At 43.0% G+C, this 17,437-nt stretch overlaps 1 protein-coding gene across 2 annotated transcripts; it reads left to right on the top strand.

Annotated features, from left to right (window-relative positions):
- The first annotated feature begins 2,544 nt into the window (after nucleotides 1-2,544).
- sh3rf2 (SH3 domain containing ring finger 2) lies at nucleotides 2,545-16,905 on the top strand. Of its 2 annotated transcripts, XM_035649819.2 has the most exons (13): nucleotides 2,545-2,843; nucleotides 2,950-3,071; nucleotides 3,159-3,596; nucleotides 6,248-6,514; nucleotides 7,737-7,832; nucleotides 8,635-8,721; nucleotides 8,907-9,308; nucleotides 14,472-14,590; nucleotides 14,766-14,936; nucleotides 15,128-15,402; nucleotides 15,480-15,784; nucleotides 15,884-16,188; nucleotides 16,325-16,905. In XM_035649819.2, exons 3-13 carry the CDS (start codon nucleotides 3,231-3,233, stop codon nucleotides 16,503-16,505), a joined length of 2,574 nt encoding a protein of 857 aa, XP_035505712.2. In that variant the 5' UTR covers nucleotides 2,545-2,843; nucleotides 2,950-3,071; nucleotides 3,159-3,230; the 3' UTR covers nucleotides 16,506-16,905. The 2 variants fall into 2 exon arrangements, with proteins under 2 accessions (XP_035505712.2, XP_047190380.1); XM_047334424.1 differs by lacking the exons at nucleotides 2,950-3,071; nucleotides 8,635-8,721 and having other exon boundaries at nucleotides 2,603-2,843.
- Nucleotides 16,906-17,437: the final 532 nt, after the last annotated feature.

The following is a 17,437-nucleotide window of genomic DNA, read 5'->3' as shown; positions in this document are numbered from 1 at the left end:
AGGTTCTTTCATTTATTTATCAAATATTAAATATTTATGGGATTCAATCTGCTGGCAGAGGAGGACCAGGCAGAACAAACTGTGGGTGGAAGAATCACAAAGTTGCTTTATGGATGGATGTTTAAAAAAAGCCTCTGATGGAGGGCTGCCTTCTGCTCTGCATACATTTCGGTCCTAAATTACAATCCCAGACTTTCAGGCAGTCATGACTGAATCAGCTGACCCAGAGTGACAACGCACCGAAGGCCATTAGTGCATCACACTGTTGTTACCAGGACTTTGTCCATCAGACAATGGGAGTGGACACCTCCCCTGCATAAAAGGCTGAGGAATCTGCATTCACACACAAGGACACGTGAAGCATGGAAAACTGCAGTTGTTCCGGTTGAGCCGGTTTGACCGGAGCACTATCTCCTTCTTCCAAACACAGACAGCAGCCTCACCTCACATGTTGACTTTGTGAGAGAAAGCTGGCTTTTATTGAAGCCATAGTCAACACGAGTTTCAGGAAAGAAAGAAAAATACAAAATGAGTCATCTAATGAGGACCTGGGAACCACTGCAACTGTGACAGAGACTAAGTTCCGGCAGGCGGATTAGTTCCCCGTGTAAGGGAGAAGTTAATTATGGGGGCTGTGATGCACCTAAAGTGCTGTTCGATTTGTGGTTTAATCCTCATCAAACTGCCACGCCATGGATTTCGCATTTTGACTGACACCTTGTTCAAATTAAACTGCTGAAGCACAGAAACACAAGCGCCTTCTGCACACACTCAAATGATCAAACACATGGCACAAACAGAAGGGGGAGAATGAGACCAGGAAAAGAAGAAGGAAAAAAGAGGGAACGGCGACGCTGAGACAGATCACATTCAATGAGATAGCAGCACTCTCTGAGCAAGACGGCATTTTAAATAAAACATGAAAGCGGGAGAGGAAGGCAGTCCTCCTTCTACAGCGACTTGTGACAAGCTATGATATTCTGAGAGACAGCACGCTGAGCTCGGAGCTGTCCCCGGGGGAGACCCTTCCCTCTCCATCAGATAGACCAGAACCATCAAACATGGTCCCTCATCCCACGACATTAAGGCACCGCAGTGGAGTCCGGCCTGACGGTCGGGCTGTAACAAGCTGATAGGCTGCTACACTCGGACTTCCTCTGAGGAGCAACACAGTCACACGCACTCCTCTGTACCTTTGGCTGGATGACAGAGGATCCAGAGGGGACCTCGCAGAGGGGGCACTTCATTCATCAAGCAGCAGTCACGAATGTGAAAACTAAAATCAGGTCCTGTTTGGGACCCACTTTACTCTGCCAGAGCCATTAAACTGTTAGAGGCTTGAGAGGAAGGGCCAGTATCAAGACTGATATGAACATGTAAATAAGTCATGACTACTATGAACTCTCTTTCTCTCCCTCTCTTACTTTTCTGTCCTGTTGCTCTCACTCACTCTCTCTGTAAAAGCCATATGTACATTTTTAGAATTCCCCGAGTTCTGCTGACGTGAAGAAAGAAATGAAAGATTCATGCTTGTTTAAAAAATTCAAACGAATGTCCTGAACTTTCAGTACGTAGCCAGTGTGGATGAATTATTTAGTCTCGTGATGCAAGTAGGAGGAATCTGTGCAAATGAACTGCAAAGAACAATAACACAAATTGACAAAAGCATTGATCGTGACTTGTGCATCATCGTTATCATCTCCATCAATGACACGTGGATGGTTTGCAAAGGCCGTTGTACCACTCAAACATGTGCAACATACTTATGGAGGGTGGGGGGTGGTGGGGTTCAGGTTCTTTTTCCTGGTTTTCTTTCATTTGGGGGTTTGCTGTGGGACAGAAGTGGACTGGGCTGGCACTTGGAGGCGACGATGTAAAAGCTGGTCAGTGAATGCACCAGCAGAGGGAGACCATGTCACATTACAGTGGCTCTAAACTCTGCTGTCTTCTGATTTCCCATTTTCCTGCTTTGGTTTCATGAAAACAAGGAGGCTCAACTCAGAGAACTACATATTAAATGAACAAATACATGTCCTGTGCCAATATTAGATTGAATTAGAGCTTCTTCCCCTCATTTCATGTGTTTAATTCATGCAAAATAGCAGCCAAGTTTGAGAAAACAATCCAGAATTTATACATTGCCAAAGAACTACTTATACCTCCATCTTCAAAAGGTGTAATATCTCTTACACAAGTTGTTGTACTCGACATGTTTATCTAACGTGCAGGTTTGTTTCAGTTTCTGGGGTGTAAGAATCAGTTTCTGAAAAAGAGGAGGTTATCTGTTGCCAAGGTGTAACTGACACTTTTGGACACAAGAAACGACAGTACGGTCTGGTACCTCACGATTCGTCTTGTGATGAAGTGAAAACGCTGGTGCGATATAAACTGCGGTTGGACAAAGGTTGCGAGGAGTTCAAACATAATGTACATGGGCCACACAATAATGACATGTACGTAAATGTGCCATGACATCGTCAGAGCCGATCAGCTGTGAAGGGTTAAACTGGGTCGGACGTGGCACCGTCTGTAATGCGATCCACGTCCGAATGGATCCGCCCGGCTGCGGGGGAACCGTGACATGAGTTACCTGCTGGTTGGAACTCACTGGGTCTCACGTCGTCCCAAATATCGGGACGAGCGAGCTGAGTGGTGTCACGGTGAAAGAAAAAAAAAATAGAACAAAACAAGGAAAGGAAAGACGCCACTCGTGCGTCGTCGCGCGTCGTCGCGCGTCGTCCGGCACTCGGGACGCTGCGTCATCGCGACGGCGTCGGAGAATTGAGTCGCTTCCCCGATCGGAGTTCTGTGGAATACGAGCGTGGCTGCGATCGCGTACACATGTGAGTAAGACGTGTTCCTGTCCTCTGGGCTACTGAGAGGAAAGTATGAATTCGTATGTCGTCTTCGGCGGATATTTCCTGTAACTGCCCCGTCTCACCTGTGCAGCCAGGTGAGCACATGACACCTGTAAGCCTGGAACAAACAACATCGGTGCAGTGTTTACTACGAGTGGCTAACCTCGGATGTGTTTCCTGTCAGCCAGCTGGTTGCTACAGTGAAGGACTTTGGTCAGTGATGTTGCGAAGCCTTCACTGTCAAAACCACTGACATGACCTTCTGTCCATGAATGAGCCTTTCCCTCTGCTCTCTTTCAGTATGGTGGATTACAGTTCTTCACTTGCACCAGCAGGGGCCCTAGTCTCACAGAGAGGGGGCCCCGTATAAAAATGGAGGAACTGGCTCTGATGACATTGCTGGAGTGTCCCCTGTGCTCCGAGCAGCTGGATGTGTCCGCCAAGGTCCTGCCCTGCCAGCACACTTTCTGTGCGACCTGCCTGCAGAAGCAGGAGACGGCCCACTCCCAGCTGCTGTGCCCCGAGTGCCGTGCCCCCGTCCCAGCCCGGACGGTGGAGGAGCTCCCTGCAAACCTCCTGCTCGTGCGGCTCCTGGAGGGGCTCCAGGGCTCCACGGGGCCCGACGGGTACAAACAAAGCGGCCGCTACGCTGTGCCCTTGGCGAGGGGCAGCTCCGCGGTCAGGGAGGGTCAGCAGCAGCAGGAGGGTCAACACAGATGGACGCAAGTGCACAGTGAGGTCAGTGCATGACCCCGGCCCAATCGCCTGCATGATCTGATATGTATTTATATTTAGGAACAATTTGACTCCAGTTTGGGGGCATTTATTATCAGTATGTACCTGAATCGGTTTCAGGTACATACTGATAAACATTTACTGATAACAATTACCATTATTAAAAATCTCACCGTTATAACATGTAAGAACATCACCATACATCAGCACACCACAAAGGGAAATCGTTTTTTGTGAATCTATCAAATTGAATAGGCCACCTTGTAAAAATCTAAGCACTCTGTCGGATTAAAGCAAAAACAAAACAAAAACAATCATAAGAAAAATTCAATATTACCATAAATCAGACCTGCTCATTGATTTGTAACATTGCCCACAATGACCTAATGCAGCCGCACATGTTAAAGGAAGTTGACAAATGTATATCGCCTGATGCAATTTGTCATCTGGCCCAACCCTATGACGTCTCATCGATTTCATCCTTTGCACTTTGTTGAATAGGGCCTATATTTTATCTAAGATCTATTGAATACATTCTCACCTTCACATGTTCACCAATCTTAAGTATTATTCCACCTAAAAAGCGTTCAGCAGTATGAGATTTTGCGTCAAACGAGCTAGAGGGGGTTCTACTGAGTGTGAGGCAGTGTCCCCGTGGGCCCAGCGTGATGAGATTCCCTCACACCTCGGAGGAGAGTGTCTCTCAGTATTTAACAGACGATTTTCTCCTCACATTATAGAGAGTGACGGAAACTCAAGTCCTCCTGAGTCCTCTCCTTTTCCTCAGATACAGGAAATGAGTGACAGCTCTCTCATATGCTTTTAAAACGGCTACAGGACAATAGGTGTAAGATTTATAATTTAATAAAAAAATTCTAAGTGAGCTCAACGGAAAAAGAATTTGAACGTTAAAGACCAAAAGTCAACTAATGAAGGACAGGACCAAAATACGTGATCAAGAAAAACGAAAGAATAAACTCAAGTTCACTTGAATCTACTGTATGTGATACCTTAAACTGAAGCATACCATGCCTCACACTTATTATTGTTCATTATTTAATTTTATATTATTTTAACTGTCAGTTAAACCAGTTTAATTTTATTTTCAGGGTGTTTATAAGTATATATAAAAAATACAAATGTCTGAGAAAATGACATGGTAGAGATGAATGACTCACTTTTTTTGGTGCATGTTTAAAAATAATTTGTGTAGAACAGGTCTGAACTACACACCTACACTGTGACCTGATTTAAAAACTTCACAGTGCTTCATAAGTCAGTCAGTCACGCAGTAATCATCTGATTCATAATGTTTTATTCGCCCAGGTGATTGAGAAACACAGAGACCTGCCTTCTCTGTAGTTCTCTGTACAAGCTATGCAGAGCGTTCAGGAGCTATTTGTAATGTGAAACTTGAGCTCAGTCACAGTTCAGAAATCTCAGCCAAGTTCACGATGGTGAGTTTGGGACAATTGAATTTGTGCATTTTTTGCTTACTTCAGAAACCTGCAGTTCCAAAAACTATTGTGGTATTATTTGTTCCAACATCATCTTTTCACTCAGGGCAGAAATGATGAAACAGTTCATTTTACTGTGTTAATCTTAAAATTAACATTAACATAGAGACATGTTAAAATCATTTTGGACCAGCCGCATTAAACAAGAGTTGAGACTGACAGTAGTATTAAAATGTGTATTGATCTTGATATGGACAGTTGATCCGACTCTTATGTTATTATTTGAAGATTGGTTTGAATTCCTGAAAAATGTCAATCAAATTGATTATATAAAACAACGTCATTACTTTTAGAAGGATTTTCCATAAGTATTTTTACAGTGAAATTAAAATAATCTGTAATATTAATATGATATTTACTGTAAGTGTTTAAAAAACAACACAGAGATCACAGAGTTGACCTTATTTACGGCGAAGACAATTCAAAACTTGAGACGAAGAGCATTTTTACATTGAAAGACAGTGATCACATTTATGACTTGTAAACTGTATGATAACATTTCAGATTATTAAACAGTCTGCTTTGCAAGTCATTTAAAAAGCTAGCGATTCTCTGTATTTTTGGTTTACATTTGATGGATTCATTGTGTGAAAGTCATACTAGCTAATATATGATATTCACCATCTAGTTTTTCAAAAAATAATTCTGTTTGTGCGTTTTGTGCTGTTTTCCAGTAAAGCCTGAGTCAGTGCTAAATATTATCTGAAAGGATAAAATGTTTCTTGCTGAAAGCATCTGCATATCTAGATAAGAAGTGAACATTAAGAACATGCATTAAGAACTTCTCTCTTACTAATAGATGTTAGAACAATGTCTCGAACTGACTGTCACTCATCCTGAGTGAAACCTGTAATGTGTTTGGTTGAGAACATCTTGCAGATATTCAGGCCTGTTGTCACCTCTGAGCAGAACCTGGTCACATTTCCTCAAAGTTGAAGTAAAGGACAAAAGAAAAAACACTGGGTTTCACCCACCATAAAGTGTTGACAAGACAAAATGATATCTTCTTATTCAAAAGAGAGGCGCAGCCGACAGGTGAACGATTTCACCATCTTTAGAAATATGATCTTAGTGAAATAAATTCACCATTTCCTGGAAACGCAGCGGCTGACTTTTTGACATTTTGTCTGTTCTCAGCTTCCTGTCAGAGCTCTGTCGCGAAACCAGCCAGGTGATGTGTCAGGAAAGCCGGTCCTCCTCGCGCATGGTAACAGTATCATGCGGAAACAAAAAGTGGACGAAAACTGGCACCAAGGAAACGGTGCGCAGCAGGCCGTCGACCAGATGCCTCAGCTGCAGCCGCTCCAGCAGCCCCAACAGCTGGTTTTCTGCAGGGCGCTGTACAACTTTAAACCAGAAGAAATGAATGTGGATGACAGTAAATATTGTCTCAGCTTCCTCAAGGTCTGCCTCTCACACTGCTGATGTGACGTAGCGGGAAAAGCTCATTTTCACGGGGTTCAGTCACTTGCATTTGTGTGCTTGATCTTTTTAGATCGCCAAGAGGTTTTTCCAAAACTTAGATAATGAACAATTAAAATGAATACACTTAGGAAGCTAATACACAGGCCCTTCAGGGAATAATAATATATTAAGTTTCCGTAGGAAAGAAAGCTATATTTAATGAGTGTGCTATTGTTTAAGGCCATCATCTAACTAAATACACGATGCAGCGGGATCTGAGTGGCTAACCCTCAATTTCCTGGAGAAACGATTACGATTGTATCAGTTGCTTTTGCAGATTCATTTTCTGTTGTTTGATTCATTGTAGCAGCTCTAAAATATATTATTACTAAATATCATATAATATAATATTACTTATTGCATTCTCTTGAACTCTCAAATCTGCTTGTCTTCTCCAGTTAATGCCATAATACATCCTCACTTACTGGCTGCTGGTCAGAGCTTTTGAGCGTTGTAGCGACATCACCTCGGCTTATGGGAGTTTCTTACAATGGATGACAGAGTTTTTTGCAGCACTTTGTGATATTTGAAATATCTGATGTCCTCGTCAGATCGGCATTTCAGCTTCACTCCCTGCTCCCATATACAAGAAATGACGTCTTAGTCCATCAGCAACAATCTCGCGTGTTGTTTTTGGGAACATGAACTTATAGTCAACGGTTATTACGCATCGCACAGCGAGTTCCCAGTTGTATTAACACATGGTGGTGATTGTTTTTTGTTCTCCTGACTGTTTTGAGAGACTTGTGGAGCCGGAGGTTCAGACCTTTGTTGCGCTGGTTTTACTTACCCTGAAGGTTTTCTGAGGCAGTTATATAAGGGCTTCTGTACTTGTGTGTTTTCCATTAAAGCACACTTGAGCTCGCTTTTTTTATGCAGATGGTCAAATGGTTTCAGAGTGGGGCTGGCTGCAGAAAGGACAGGGCCTGCAGACACTGAGGATGTTGGGAGAGAAAGGGAGGGAGAGACAAGGGGCAGAGTTTTTCTGCGCTGAGTGCTCAGTCTCCAGGGCAAGCACACTCTGTCATCACCACCTGGCAATCTTCGTCTTTTTTCTTTTTTTTATTAGCTCACCTCCATGGTTCCTCTGTCTCTCACCTTTTCACTTCTTTCTCTAAGTTAAGTTCTCTCTGTGTGTCCGTTTCTTGTTTCTGGTTTACAGGGAGACATCCTCACTGTCATCCGACGGGTGGATGAACACTGGATTGAAGCCAAGATAGGGGACAAAGTTGGAATTTGCCCTCAGCAATTTACTGAGGTGAGTTCCCTGTGTTTTCTTTTACTTTCTACCTCCGTTGTTTGAATGTGGGTTGTGGCCTTTTCAGTGCGATCAAGTTTGACACTTGCTTGTTTGGCAGTTTGGTAGTGTAGCTCTTATAATGAATTTAACCGTAGCTGTAATTGCTGGATGTCGTTAATTCCAGGTCACTGCCAGGGCACTACCTTAGTTTTCATTCAAATCTTTGATTCATCCCGAAATCTTACTCTTACGCTGCCAAGTGCTGAGAGCTAATCTGTGGAGCCCTGCTGTGTCTGCAGCTGCTCATTAGTCTGTGACTGTGTGGCTTACTCAGGTTTGCAGAGCTTGCTTAGCTTGCTGGCTGCCATTTGTTTCCCTCTATACTTTCTGCCTCCAGGAGTTAACTTCATCCTTGCTGGGGGAAATTGTATTTGTTCCTACAGTGGGTTTAATGCAGTACCTCATTCAGTTGTTGCTCACTTCTCTCACTTGTCATCTGTCATCTATTGTTTTTTCCTTAATATTTCCCCTACTCTCATTTGTCTTCTCCTCCTCTTATGCCTCCTTTCATCTCCTGCTCGCCCATGTCTTTTCCTGAAGCCCTGCCTCAGTGATGCTCCTCATTCTTTTCTACCTCTGTACTCAATTCTTTCATCCTCTCCTTTCCTCCTCTCCCCTCTCCTCTCTGAAGCCCGCCTCTCCTCGTGTAGTGCAGCCAGGCGTGAAGACACAGTAATGCTTTCTCTGCTTGTGTGGCATAACAGCACATCACTGTGGGGAGTGAAAGCATTAACCATTCCATGCCTGTCTGTTTGTGCAGCTCCTCTCTCAGCACCAGTCAACCCTCACTGGCTTATTGGCTGGTACTTATCCTGCTGTCTGCCTGTCTGTCAAACAAGTTGTAGGGGTGAGTGGAGTAGTGGGTGTATTTAGACAGAAATTTAGCTGATCAGCAGGAGCATAGGTTGACTGGCTGTAGTAGTAGGTAGGAGCGAGTAAGAGAGGATTTTCCTAACTGAGGATTGACTAGTCTGTGTTAGGATTCATCCCGATTTTCACTGTGGTTTTTCTCTACGTATTCATCTCTTTCAGCCAATCTCAGGACCTTCCAAACTGCCAGAGGGGAAGAGTCGGAGGGTGAGTGACTCAGCAGAATTTCACCAGCGAACTGGGAAAGGGGGCAAAGACAAGGCCACTGACTCACCCAACAGGACCAGCCATTACGGAGTCCCTCAAGTTCCAGCTAAGGCACCCATCATCAATGCTTTGCCCGTCTCCGGCCAGCGGAAACAGCCCGCAGCCAGCAGCAGCAACTTGTATCAGACGACCAAAGCAGAGACAACCACCATCAGCTCCATTAACGGCTTCAACCACCAGGGTCAGCCACAGCGCGTCTCTGTGCACTCTGCAGCCTGGGGCCTCTCTCACCCCTCCAGAGTGAACTCTCATCGAATTAGACGCCACTCTGACACTACGCACAGACACCTGTCACATGTGAGTCACCTGCAAACATCGATCCTAATGCATGCTATACTGATGTGATAAAGTCTCTTATTTGTATCTCTATTAGATTCTTCTTTCGTATAATCTTGGAGGTGACCTGTGTTTGGCTTTGTTCTTTTTTGTTTGCAGTGATTTCATTTAAAGGGGCAGTAAGCGATTCTAAAGCAACAAACGTTTTGTAAAAATCAGTGAATATTTCCTCACCTTCCGTTAGCTGTCGCTTTTGTGTGTGTGCGTCGGAAAAAAATCCAGGTTTTCGGCTCAGCCCTGGCTCTTTAAATTGAAAACAGAAAATGGTGCGGACCGCACCAAACACCAATGCGAGTACAGTTTGTAAACCTCACTCCTCGACACCTTAAGAGACGTGCTAGCCTGTGGTGCTGCGACTCCGCTGTTTCAGCCTAGTGGTTGGTGCGTTGGACTCCCATACCGGATCATGGGATCGCGGCACGGTCAGATCAGTAAAATCACAACAACAACAGAGAGAGAAACAAGCTTCATCCAAAATCACTTACTACCCGTTTAACAGTGGCGCCGTCAAGGGGGGGCTTGGTTTACATTAGGTTTAAAATATTTTTACTATCCATTTAAATAAATAAAGTATATTTTTAGAATAGTTAAATAGTATAGTTAGGTTTAAGTGTCACAGGTTTGAAGGAGCAGGACCCAAATGAAGGTCAGAAGGAAAAAAGAATATTTAATAACTAAGGTAACAAAAAAAAGACTTAAATAAACAAAATCCAACTCTCCAAACCTCAAATCCAAAACTCCAATATATACTGCAATGGCATTAAAGAATTCCTGAAATTCAGTCATGGCTTTTGGTTTTGGTGTGTGGCCCTGAGATTTTCAGTCGCCCAACCTGGCCCCCCTTGTGAAAAATTTCTGGGGGCGCCAATGCACTTTAACAGAAAACATGTGGTTAGCAAAAGGCAGAGTGGTTTTCTGTGAGATGATAGATGTTTTTTTATTTGAGTCACCAAGGGATCATGTTGTCCTCAGGGGCACAGGGAGGGAACCATGACACTGAGCTTAAGGAATGAAAGAAAGAGAGGCTTCGCCCTTGTTTTTTTTCAGATTCATAGTTAAGTGGCTCTCATTAAGACAATACAGATGCAGAAAAGGGCTGGATATGAAAGGACTGAGGGTTGGAGGTGAGTCGACCGAAACTTTGAAAGGTCCTTAATCACGAGTCCTGGGACGTAAGCCATGGTTTTCCCTCAGTGAAGAATAACAGTCTAACAGGGTGGGTCTTTTTTTTGTTGAGGTAAGCTGTGTACTTGTGTTTGGGGGAAAAAGCACAGAGGACAATTTCAGTTTCTTCTGTTAACTCCTAGGAAGCTGAATACCACTGCAATGACTGTTATCATGTCACCTACATGAGTCATTATACTAATAATAATGTTCACCTCTGGTCAGAAATGAGGAACTTTGGGGCCTAGAACTATGGGGACAATCTACAGAATGAAGAATCCACTCTTTGATACCTGCTGAATTTAGGACTGCATCAGCAGATGATGGATGGATGATGAATGTCACCAGGGGACATTTTTGTCCATTATTTTTAAAATTTTCTTAAATCATACAAGGGTGTCGTGAAGTTCAAGTGCTTCAGTCTACAGGCAGCTGGGGTAATAATACTGGATTTTCACGGTGGAGAAGCAATGACATAGGGTTAGGGGGTTAGGGTTACCCTGGACATGTTGTCATCCATTTAGAAACTGTGTAACTAAGTACTGAGAAAATCAAGTAATAGCCGGCTAGTGCCTGAGTGCAATGTCATCTTAAGTCACTGCAAGAATGAATAACACCAAGTGCCCTGCCCACTGAGATAATGATTTCCTGTGTTTGATTTCAAATTCCTCTCATACACACACTGAACCTAATGCAGTTTGGAGGAAAAACCACGAGAGGAAGGGAGGTAGAGAGAGATAAGGTAGGAAGAGGAAAAAGGTTAGAGGGAGTGTTGGAAACAAAGCTGGTGTAGATCTGGGATGAGAAACAGAAAACAACATTTGTGAGCTGCAAAAAAGGCAAAACAGATGATGTATGAAGGAGGATGAGGCAGAATGAGAGATGGAGTGGGAGGCTTGGAGAGTCCCTCAGTGTGTCTGCTTATCTCTCTCATGCTGATGATGATGAGTCACTGGTGAAGTTGCTTACATAACAGACCCCGTCTCTCTCTCTCTCTCTCTCTCTCTCTCTCTCTCTCTCTCTCTCTCTCTCTCTCTCTCTCTCTCTCTCTCTCTCTCTCCTCTGCCTTCAAACTTCTTCCTCTTCACTAGGCAGGTAACACTCACTTTCACATAGGTGGGCCAGTAATGGCAGACAAGCCAGGCACTTCCATTTTTAAAGAAGCAGAGGTCTCTATCCCCAAACCCGATGCTAAGCTCCCCACTGACCAAGCCAGCATTGTGCGCTATTCTTAGTGTTGCATTCCATCAGTTCTCACCTCTGGCTCGGCTGTTTTACAGGGAGGTGTAGCTTCCCACCAACCGTGGATGAAATGATGCGTATAAGTGTGAATAATGCCATAGTTATGTAAGGGTAGAATTTGGCATGGAAATGAGCCAAAAGCAGAAACATCTTCAGATTCAACATAGGAAAGTTAAATTCCATACAATTCCTTACTGGTACACCAAGTTAGAAGTTAACATGAAGCTTATTTTTAACCAGGAATTATAGAAGCTTGTGAATTGTCTATATGATAAAGCAGAAATTATAACATAGCTGATATCTTCATATTTGACAAAAGCAAGTGTTAACAGGTCAGTCTTTTTAAAGGTGTCCACAGTGTCCACAAGTCTTAACGCAAGAGGAAAGAGTTCCAAAGTTTCAATTGTGTGTGTGTGTGTGTGTGTGTGTGTGTGTGTGTGTGTGTGTGTGTGTGTGCGTGCGTGCGTGCGTGCGTGCGTGCGTGCGTGCGTGTATATATATATATGCAGAAATCCCATTATCTGCACTATTTGGCTGGACTGACAGACGGTGGTAAATGAAATAGTTATTGGTGAAAAATATTGTTGTGACATAAAAACTATGTGAAGATTCTGAAGTAAAAATAAAAATTACATACAACAAATTATTTCATTGTGAAAAAAGTAGGGTTACATAAAATTTCATAACAATGAGAAGAGTTTCAAAATACTGGATCATTTCACAATTTTATTATTATATAATTGCTTATGAATTCCTTAATGTAATTATTTTAGAAATTGTGACGTGTTTATTTATCAAATTTTTGACGCTGCTGGTTGACTGCTCCCATTAGCACCAACATTAATATTCTGTTAATTCGATTATATATTGCGGCATTTTATCTTTGACTTGCAGGAGCATGTCAACAATTTAAACTAAATAAGATTTTACACAAACCCAGAATAGAAAAAAAGGACACAAAGTAATGAAAAAAACAGGTTAAATCAACACACAAAAGAAGAAAATAGTGTTTGGCTTTTTTTCTTCTTGCATTACAAATGGCTGTGCTTTCCTGTTAAAGGATAGTGATCAATTAGACATATAGATGTTCACTACAAACTTGCCTTTCCCTCAAATCCAAATCATTATTACCTATACTAGTGACTGTGATGCTCATCCATCCCCTCTCCTGTATGACATGAAGCTGATATCTTGAGGATATACTAACTGCATCCCAACTGTATCTCTTTTTACTTCTGCCCCATAGCCTTTGACGGGAGAGGCTGTGAGACTTATAGCATTCGCTGCATCCTAATTATGGCTCTTTGTGTTTCTCTGAGTTAAAGTGTGAGTTCAGTGCTTAATGGTGGGAGAGCTGCAGGATCCAGGGATGTACAGCACCGTATAGAGGGAGCCCCAAGCCCACAGGCCAGCATTAATGCTTTAAGTAGCAGTTGAGTGGTGGTGCTGAATATAGCAACAAGCATCTGTGGAACGTCAGTGAGGAGATAATATTTCCACCTCTCTGTGATGACAACAATAAGAAAACCTCATGTGTGTGGGTTTGTTTGGTCAGAAGAGCAAATTAAAAGTTCATATTAAAGATCTCACTAAATACCCTCTTGAGTTAAAGTATTTAAGTTTGGGATTAAAAAGCGTCATGCTGTGTCATCAACGGTTGTGAGACACACCTCAGTGTCACTCCCTGCTGCCACTGGCTGTGCCAGGCCTGACTCAGCCTGCTGACTACAAGCCAGGCAGACTTTCTTAGCTCTAAGCTTCGGGGGATGCTGAGATCTATGGAGCCATTATGTGTACTTTTACTGGCACTGTATATTACATTGCTCAAATTGTAGACGTGGTGATTTCTTTACAGCATATCAGGCGATATTTCAAAGAATTAAAAAATAAATAAATAAATAAATGGAACACAGAGAATGCATATGCTTCCAGGAAGCAGGAAACAAAGTTGACTGTTCTTTCCACCACCATCATAAAAAGGCCAAGTGGAGAAATATTCTTGTTTAATTAAGAGGACGTTATTAGAAAGAAGATCTTAAAAAATTGGTCCCAAAGTTTCTCAATTCTGTCTGAAAACAATACACCCATTCTCTTTTGAAATAGATTTCTCACTAACACTGGCCAGTAAAGGATCCATTCCTAGCAAATCTTGACTTACAAAAATCTATCTGAAATTAAAAGGAGACTTCTGCAGACTGAATAAGAAAAAAATCAAGTGAGTGGCTATCTAAGTCTTTGGACAGAAAATTCCCAGGTTAGTCTACCACTTTTGATCGAGACGAAATATCGCAGCATCTACTAGATAGATAAACATTAAGGTTTACACAGATGTCCATGCTGGCCAGAGGATGATGATGGAATTTGTGGACCCCCTCACTTTTTCTCCTGTGCCCCCAACAAATTGACAATTTAAATGTAAAGGGTTGCTTGTGGTAACTTTGGTGAACTCCTCACTTTTAATGTGGTACCATCATCAGGTCAAAGTTTCAATTTCTCCTCTACTTTGGTTTTTGAACAAATAAGATTCAGAATGAATGATATTCAGGTTCAGTTGTACTTTACCATATTTAGAGGGAATTTGCAACAGCTACACTGCTAAACATTATACCTGCTAAATATTAGCGTGTTTGCTTGATGTAGATTCTTGTTTTCATATCATGATCTTATAAGATAATACCATGTGTTCCATATGATCATTTTTAATCCATCCCATTACAGAGTAAGAAGATGACCAGTGAGACGCCACCCACCATTTCTATGGCTCTGGTAAACCCCCAGATGTCCTCTGCCTCCGCAGACAGTAAAAACTCCTCCACGCAGCAGCTTTCCATCAGTGTGTGAGTCACTGTTTTAAACAGCATATTAATTGTATGATAATGTGTGGTCATAGGTGCAAGATATGAACAGAAAATGGAACATGAACACTCGAATGAACAGACACCATAATCTGGAGAAACAGTGTAGTATTGAAAGTGCGAAAGTAACGTATAAGCCATCTGTGTGACTCGTCAGGTGTGCTGTCCTGTACTCCTACAAACCACGACGGCCAGAGGAGCTGGAGCTGAGGAAGGGAGAGATGGTGGGAGTGTACGGAAAGTTCAAAGAGGGCTGGCTGCGAGGGTTATCGCTCAGAACGGGCAAAGTGGGCATTTTGCCAAGCAACTACATCACGCCTGTGCTCAGGTGAGAGACTGTGATCCCTGTCTGCAGAGAGTGGGAGCTAAATGACTTTTGGATCCAGACAGTGATTTAATGTGGGCAGGATGACATGTCATCAGGCACACAGTTCAGAATATAACTGCTTGGTTTAAATACACTTTCTTCACAGTATGATGAACATGATGCTCAACTTTTACTAATGCGCCTCACTGCAGAACCTCGGCCAGACTCCTGGAGACCAAAGCAGCTAATGCGTCCACACAGCACAACGCAGTAGCTGGAAAGAAACCCACTGCTGCCAAGAATCCTCCTGTGGTCCTCGCTCTTGATAGGGTGAACACTGATGGAGCAATATACTCAACAGGACAGGTTCCATCCGTGCCAAATGGAGCACAGCATGCAATGTCATCCTCTGGCACTGGAAAACAGTCCTTCTATGGTCATTCGCAAGGTTGGGACACTGTGAGGCGTATTTTTAACCCTCATAGAGGTGAGTGTTACAAACAATCACAATCACATCTTGATTAAATTAGAGATGTCACCAGGACTTGTTAATTTTTTTTTCAGGCTCAAACCACTTCTCCCATACGTCCACTTTGAATGTCCTGTCCAACTCGCAGCACTTTGCACAAGTTACACCGTCTGGCTACTCACCTGCCATGCAGAAGAAGAAAAACAGCAGCATCCTGTCCAGCTCTGGCAGACCGATGGGCTGGATGACTGAGCCCGCAGCACCCTCTGCTGCTGCAGTCCAGAAGGACAGGGACTTCTCTGCCTGGCACGAGGCAACCTTTCAGCATGATAGACAGTCGAGCAATGGTCCCCACTCAATTTTAGTCAGACCTGACTCTCAAAAGAACAATACAGAAAAGGTAATGTCATACTGCTGATTTCTGTGTGATACATTGCTCTTTACTCTTACTCTTTTTTTGTTATACAAGTCCCTTACAGTAAATGTTTTACTTTCTTAGCCTGCAAAGTCTGTGCGGTTCCTCACAGATGAAGACTCCCCTCCTCCAAGGCCTCGGACCTCCTCCTGGTCTTCAGGAAATCAGATCCCCACCAACTTCCGACCTGGCCCCCCTCCGTTAGAGGTTTGGGCCCCATCGCTCACTCTGGGAAGAGATGGACCAGGTATCATTCTCAAGGAAGGAAAAGCTCCTGTTCTCCGGAAGGGCCTTGAAACAGCCATCTCTGACCTAAATTCCAACCCACAAAAACCAATATCTTCACAGCAGTCCCTGCCATCTGTATCATCTCAGTTTAGCCCCAGCAGGTTCGTCTAATTTGTGGTTACCGTTGACAATAAGGACCAGTGATTTATTATCAGACAGACGCGGTAGACTTGAAAAAATTGTTATTGATTCAATGAACTGGACAAAAACCAATGGCATTATATTCTTTTTCTTCAGACACAGAGTGACCGCAACACATTTAGCCCAGACGGAGTCTGAGCTCAGTCTGCTTCAAGGAGAGATCGTCCTCGTCCATAGACCCCGACCCGACAGACGGATTCTGGTTACACAGGAGAGCAGTGGGCAGACAGGGTTGTTCCACAGTAGTGTTCTTCAAGCCCTCGAGAGGCTCAGCTGACTGTGTAGTACTACTGAAGTAGTGTTTATTTGCCAAATTATTTTACTAACCTGCTGAACAAAAAGATGCGAGCTGAGGTCAAAAGGTTAATGTTGCCAAATGACAATCCTATGAAAAAAGTGTATATTTTTGTCTTGAGTACATATGAGAGTAAATGGTTAAATTCCCCAGAGCTATATTTTGTGTCCTTTAACGTGTGTGCATGTTTGTGACACATGTACTATTCTTATAAGATTTTGCACAAAAACCCACCTAATGACTGTTCCTTGTTTAATACCCATGTTACATGCATTGGTCAGTGCCTTTGTCAAAACCCATGAACTATATTTAAATATATTTAGAGAAATTATTATGTAAAATACCTGTAATGCTTATGTGATAATAAACTCCCAGAACAATAGCAGTTTAGTGTCTTACTTATGGTATTATGTATAATGGAATCCTCTGATTATGAAATAACCAGCTTGTATGTAAAAGTCATGCAATTGAAACTTTATGCAAAATAAAAAAAATACACATAATGGCACAAGTTAACATAATAACAGTTCACTATCAAAGAAAACTAGGGGAAGCTATGAAACTATTGATGTAAGAGATACTGGTGCTAATTTTATGTTAATAGACAAATCGAGTGTGATCTTACCACTAAGGCCCCTCAGCACCTACAGTATGAGGGACTCTGGGCCCCTCCATGGTTAAAGCATGAGCTGACCACTAGGGTCCCAGGGTCCTGCAGTGCTTACAGGGGACTCACGTGCGCTTTGGAGGCTTCAACATGGACGCTTTTCAGTCACTATGAAAGAAGTGAAATTATGCTTTGCTGAACTGAATTGTGGCAACATTGCAGCAGCGGGCCAACAAAATGTTGCCCCGGGGCCTCAAGGGACCATGATACGGCCCTGCTGAAGCAGAGAAGAGAAGTTAATATGTAA

The sequence above is a fragment of the Scophthalmus maximus genome, chromosome 9 (assembly GCF_022379125.1).
Source record: "Scophthalmus maximus strain ysfricsl-2021 chromosome 9, ASM2237912v1, whole genome shotgun sequence".
Lineage (NCBI taxonomy): Eukaryota > Metazoa > Chordata > Actinopteri > Pleuronectiformes > Scophthalmidae > Scophthalmus > Scophthalmus maximus.
This window is presented reverse-complemented; position numbering and strand designations above follow the sequence as displayed.

What these genes read in the sequence shown, in the direction of transcription:
- sh3rf2 (XM_035649819.2), top strand. Translation starts at nt 3,231, where the DNA reads ATGGAGGAACTGGCTCTGATGACATTGCTGGAGTGTCCCCTGTGCTCC. An exon ending in ATTGTCTCAGCTTCCTCAAG is followed by an intron (nt 6,515 to 7,736) that starts GTCTGCCTCTCA and finishes TCTGGTTTACAG; the next exon opens with GGAGACATCCTCACTGTCAT. An exon ending in TCTCAGTTTAGCCCCAGCAG is followed by an intron (nt 16,189 to 16,324) that starts GTTCGTCTAATT and finishes CTTTTTCTTCAG; the next exon opens with ACACAGAGTGACCGCAACAC.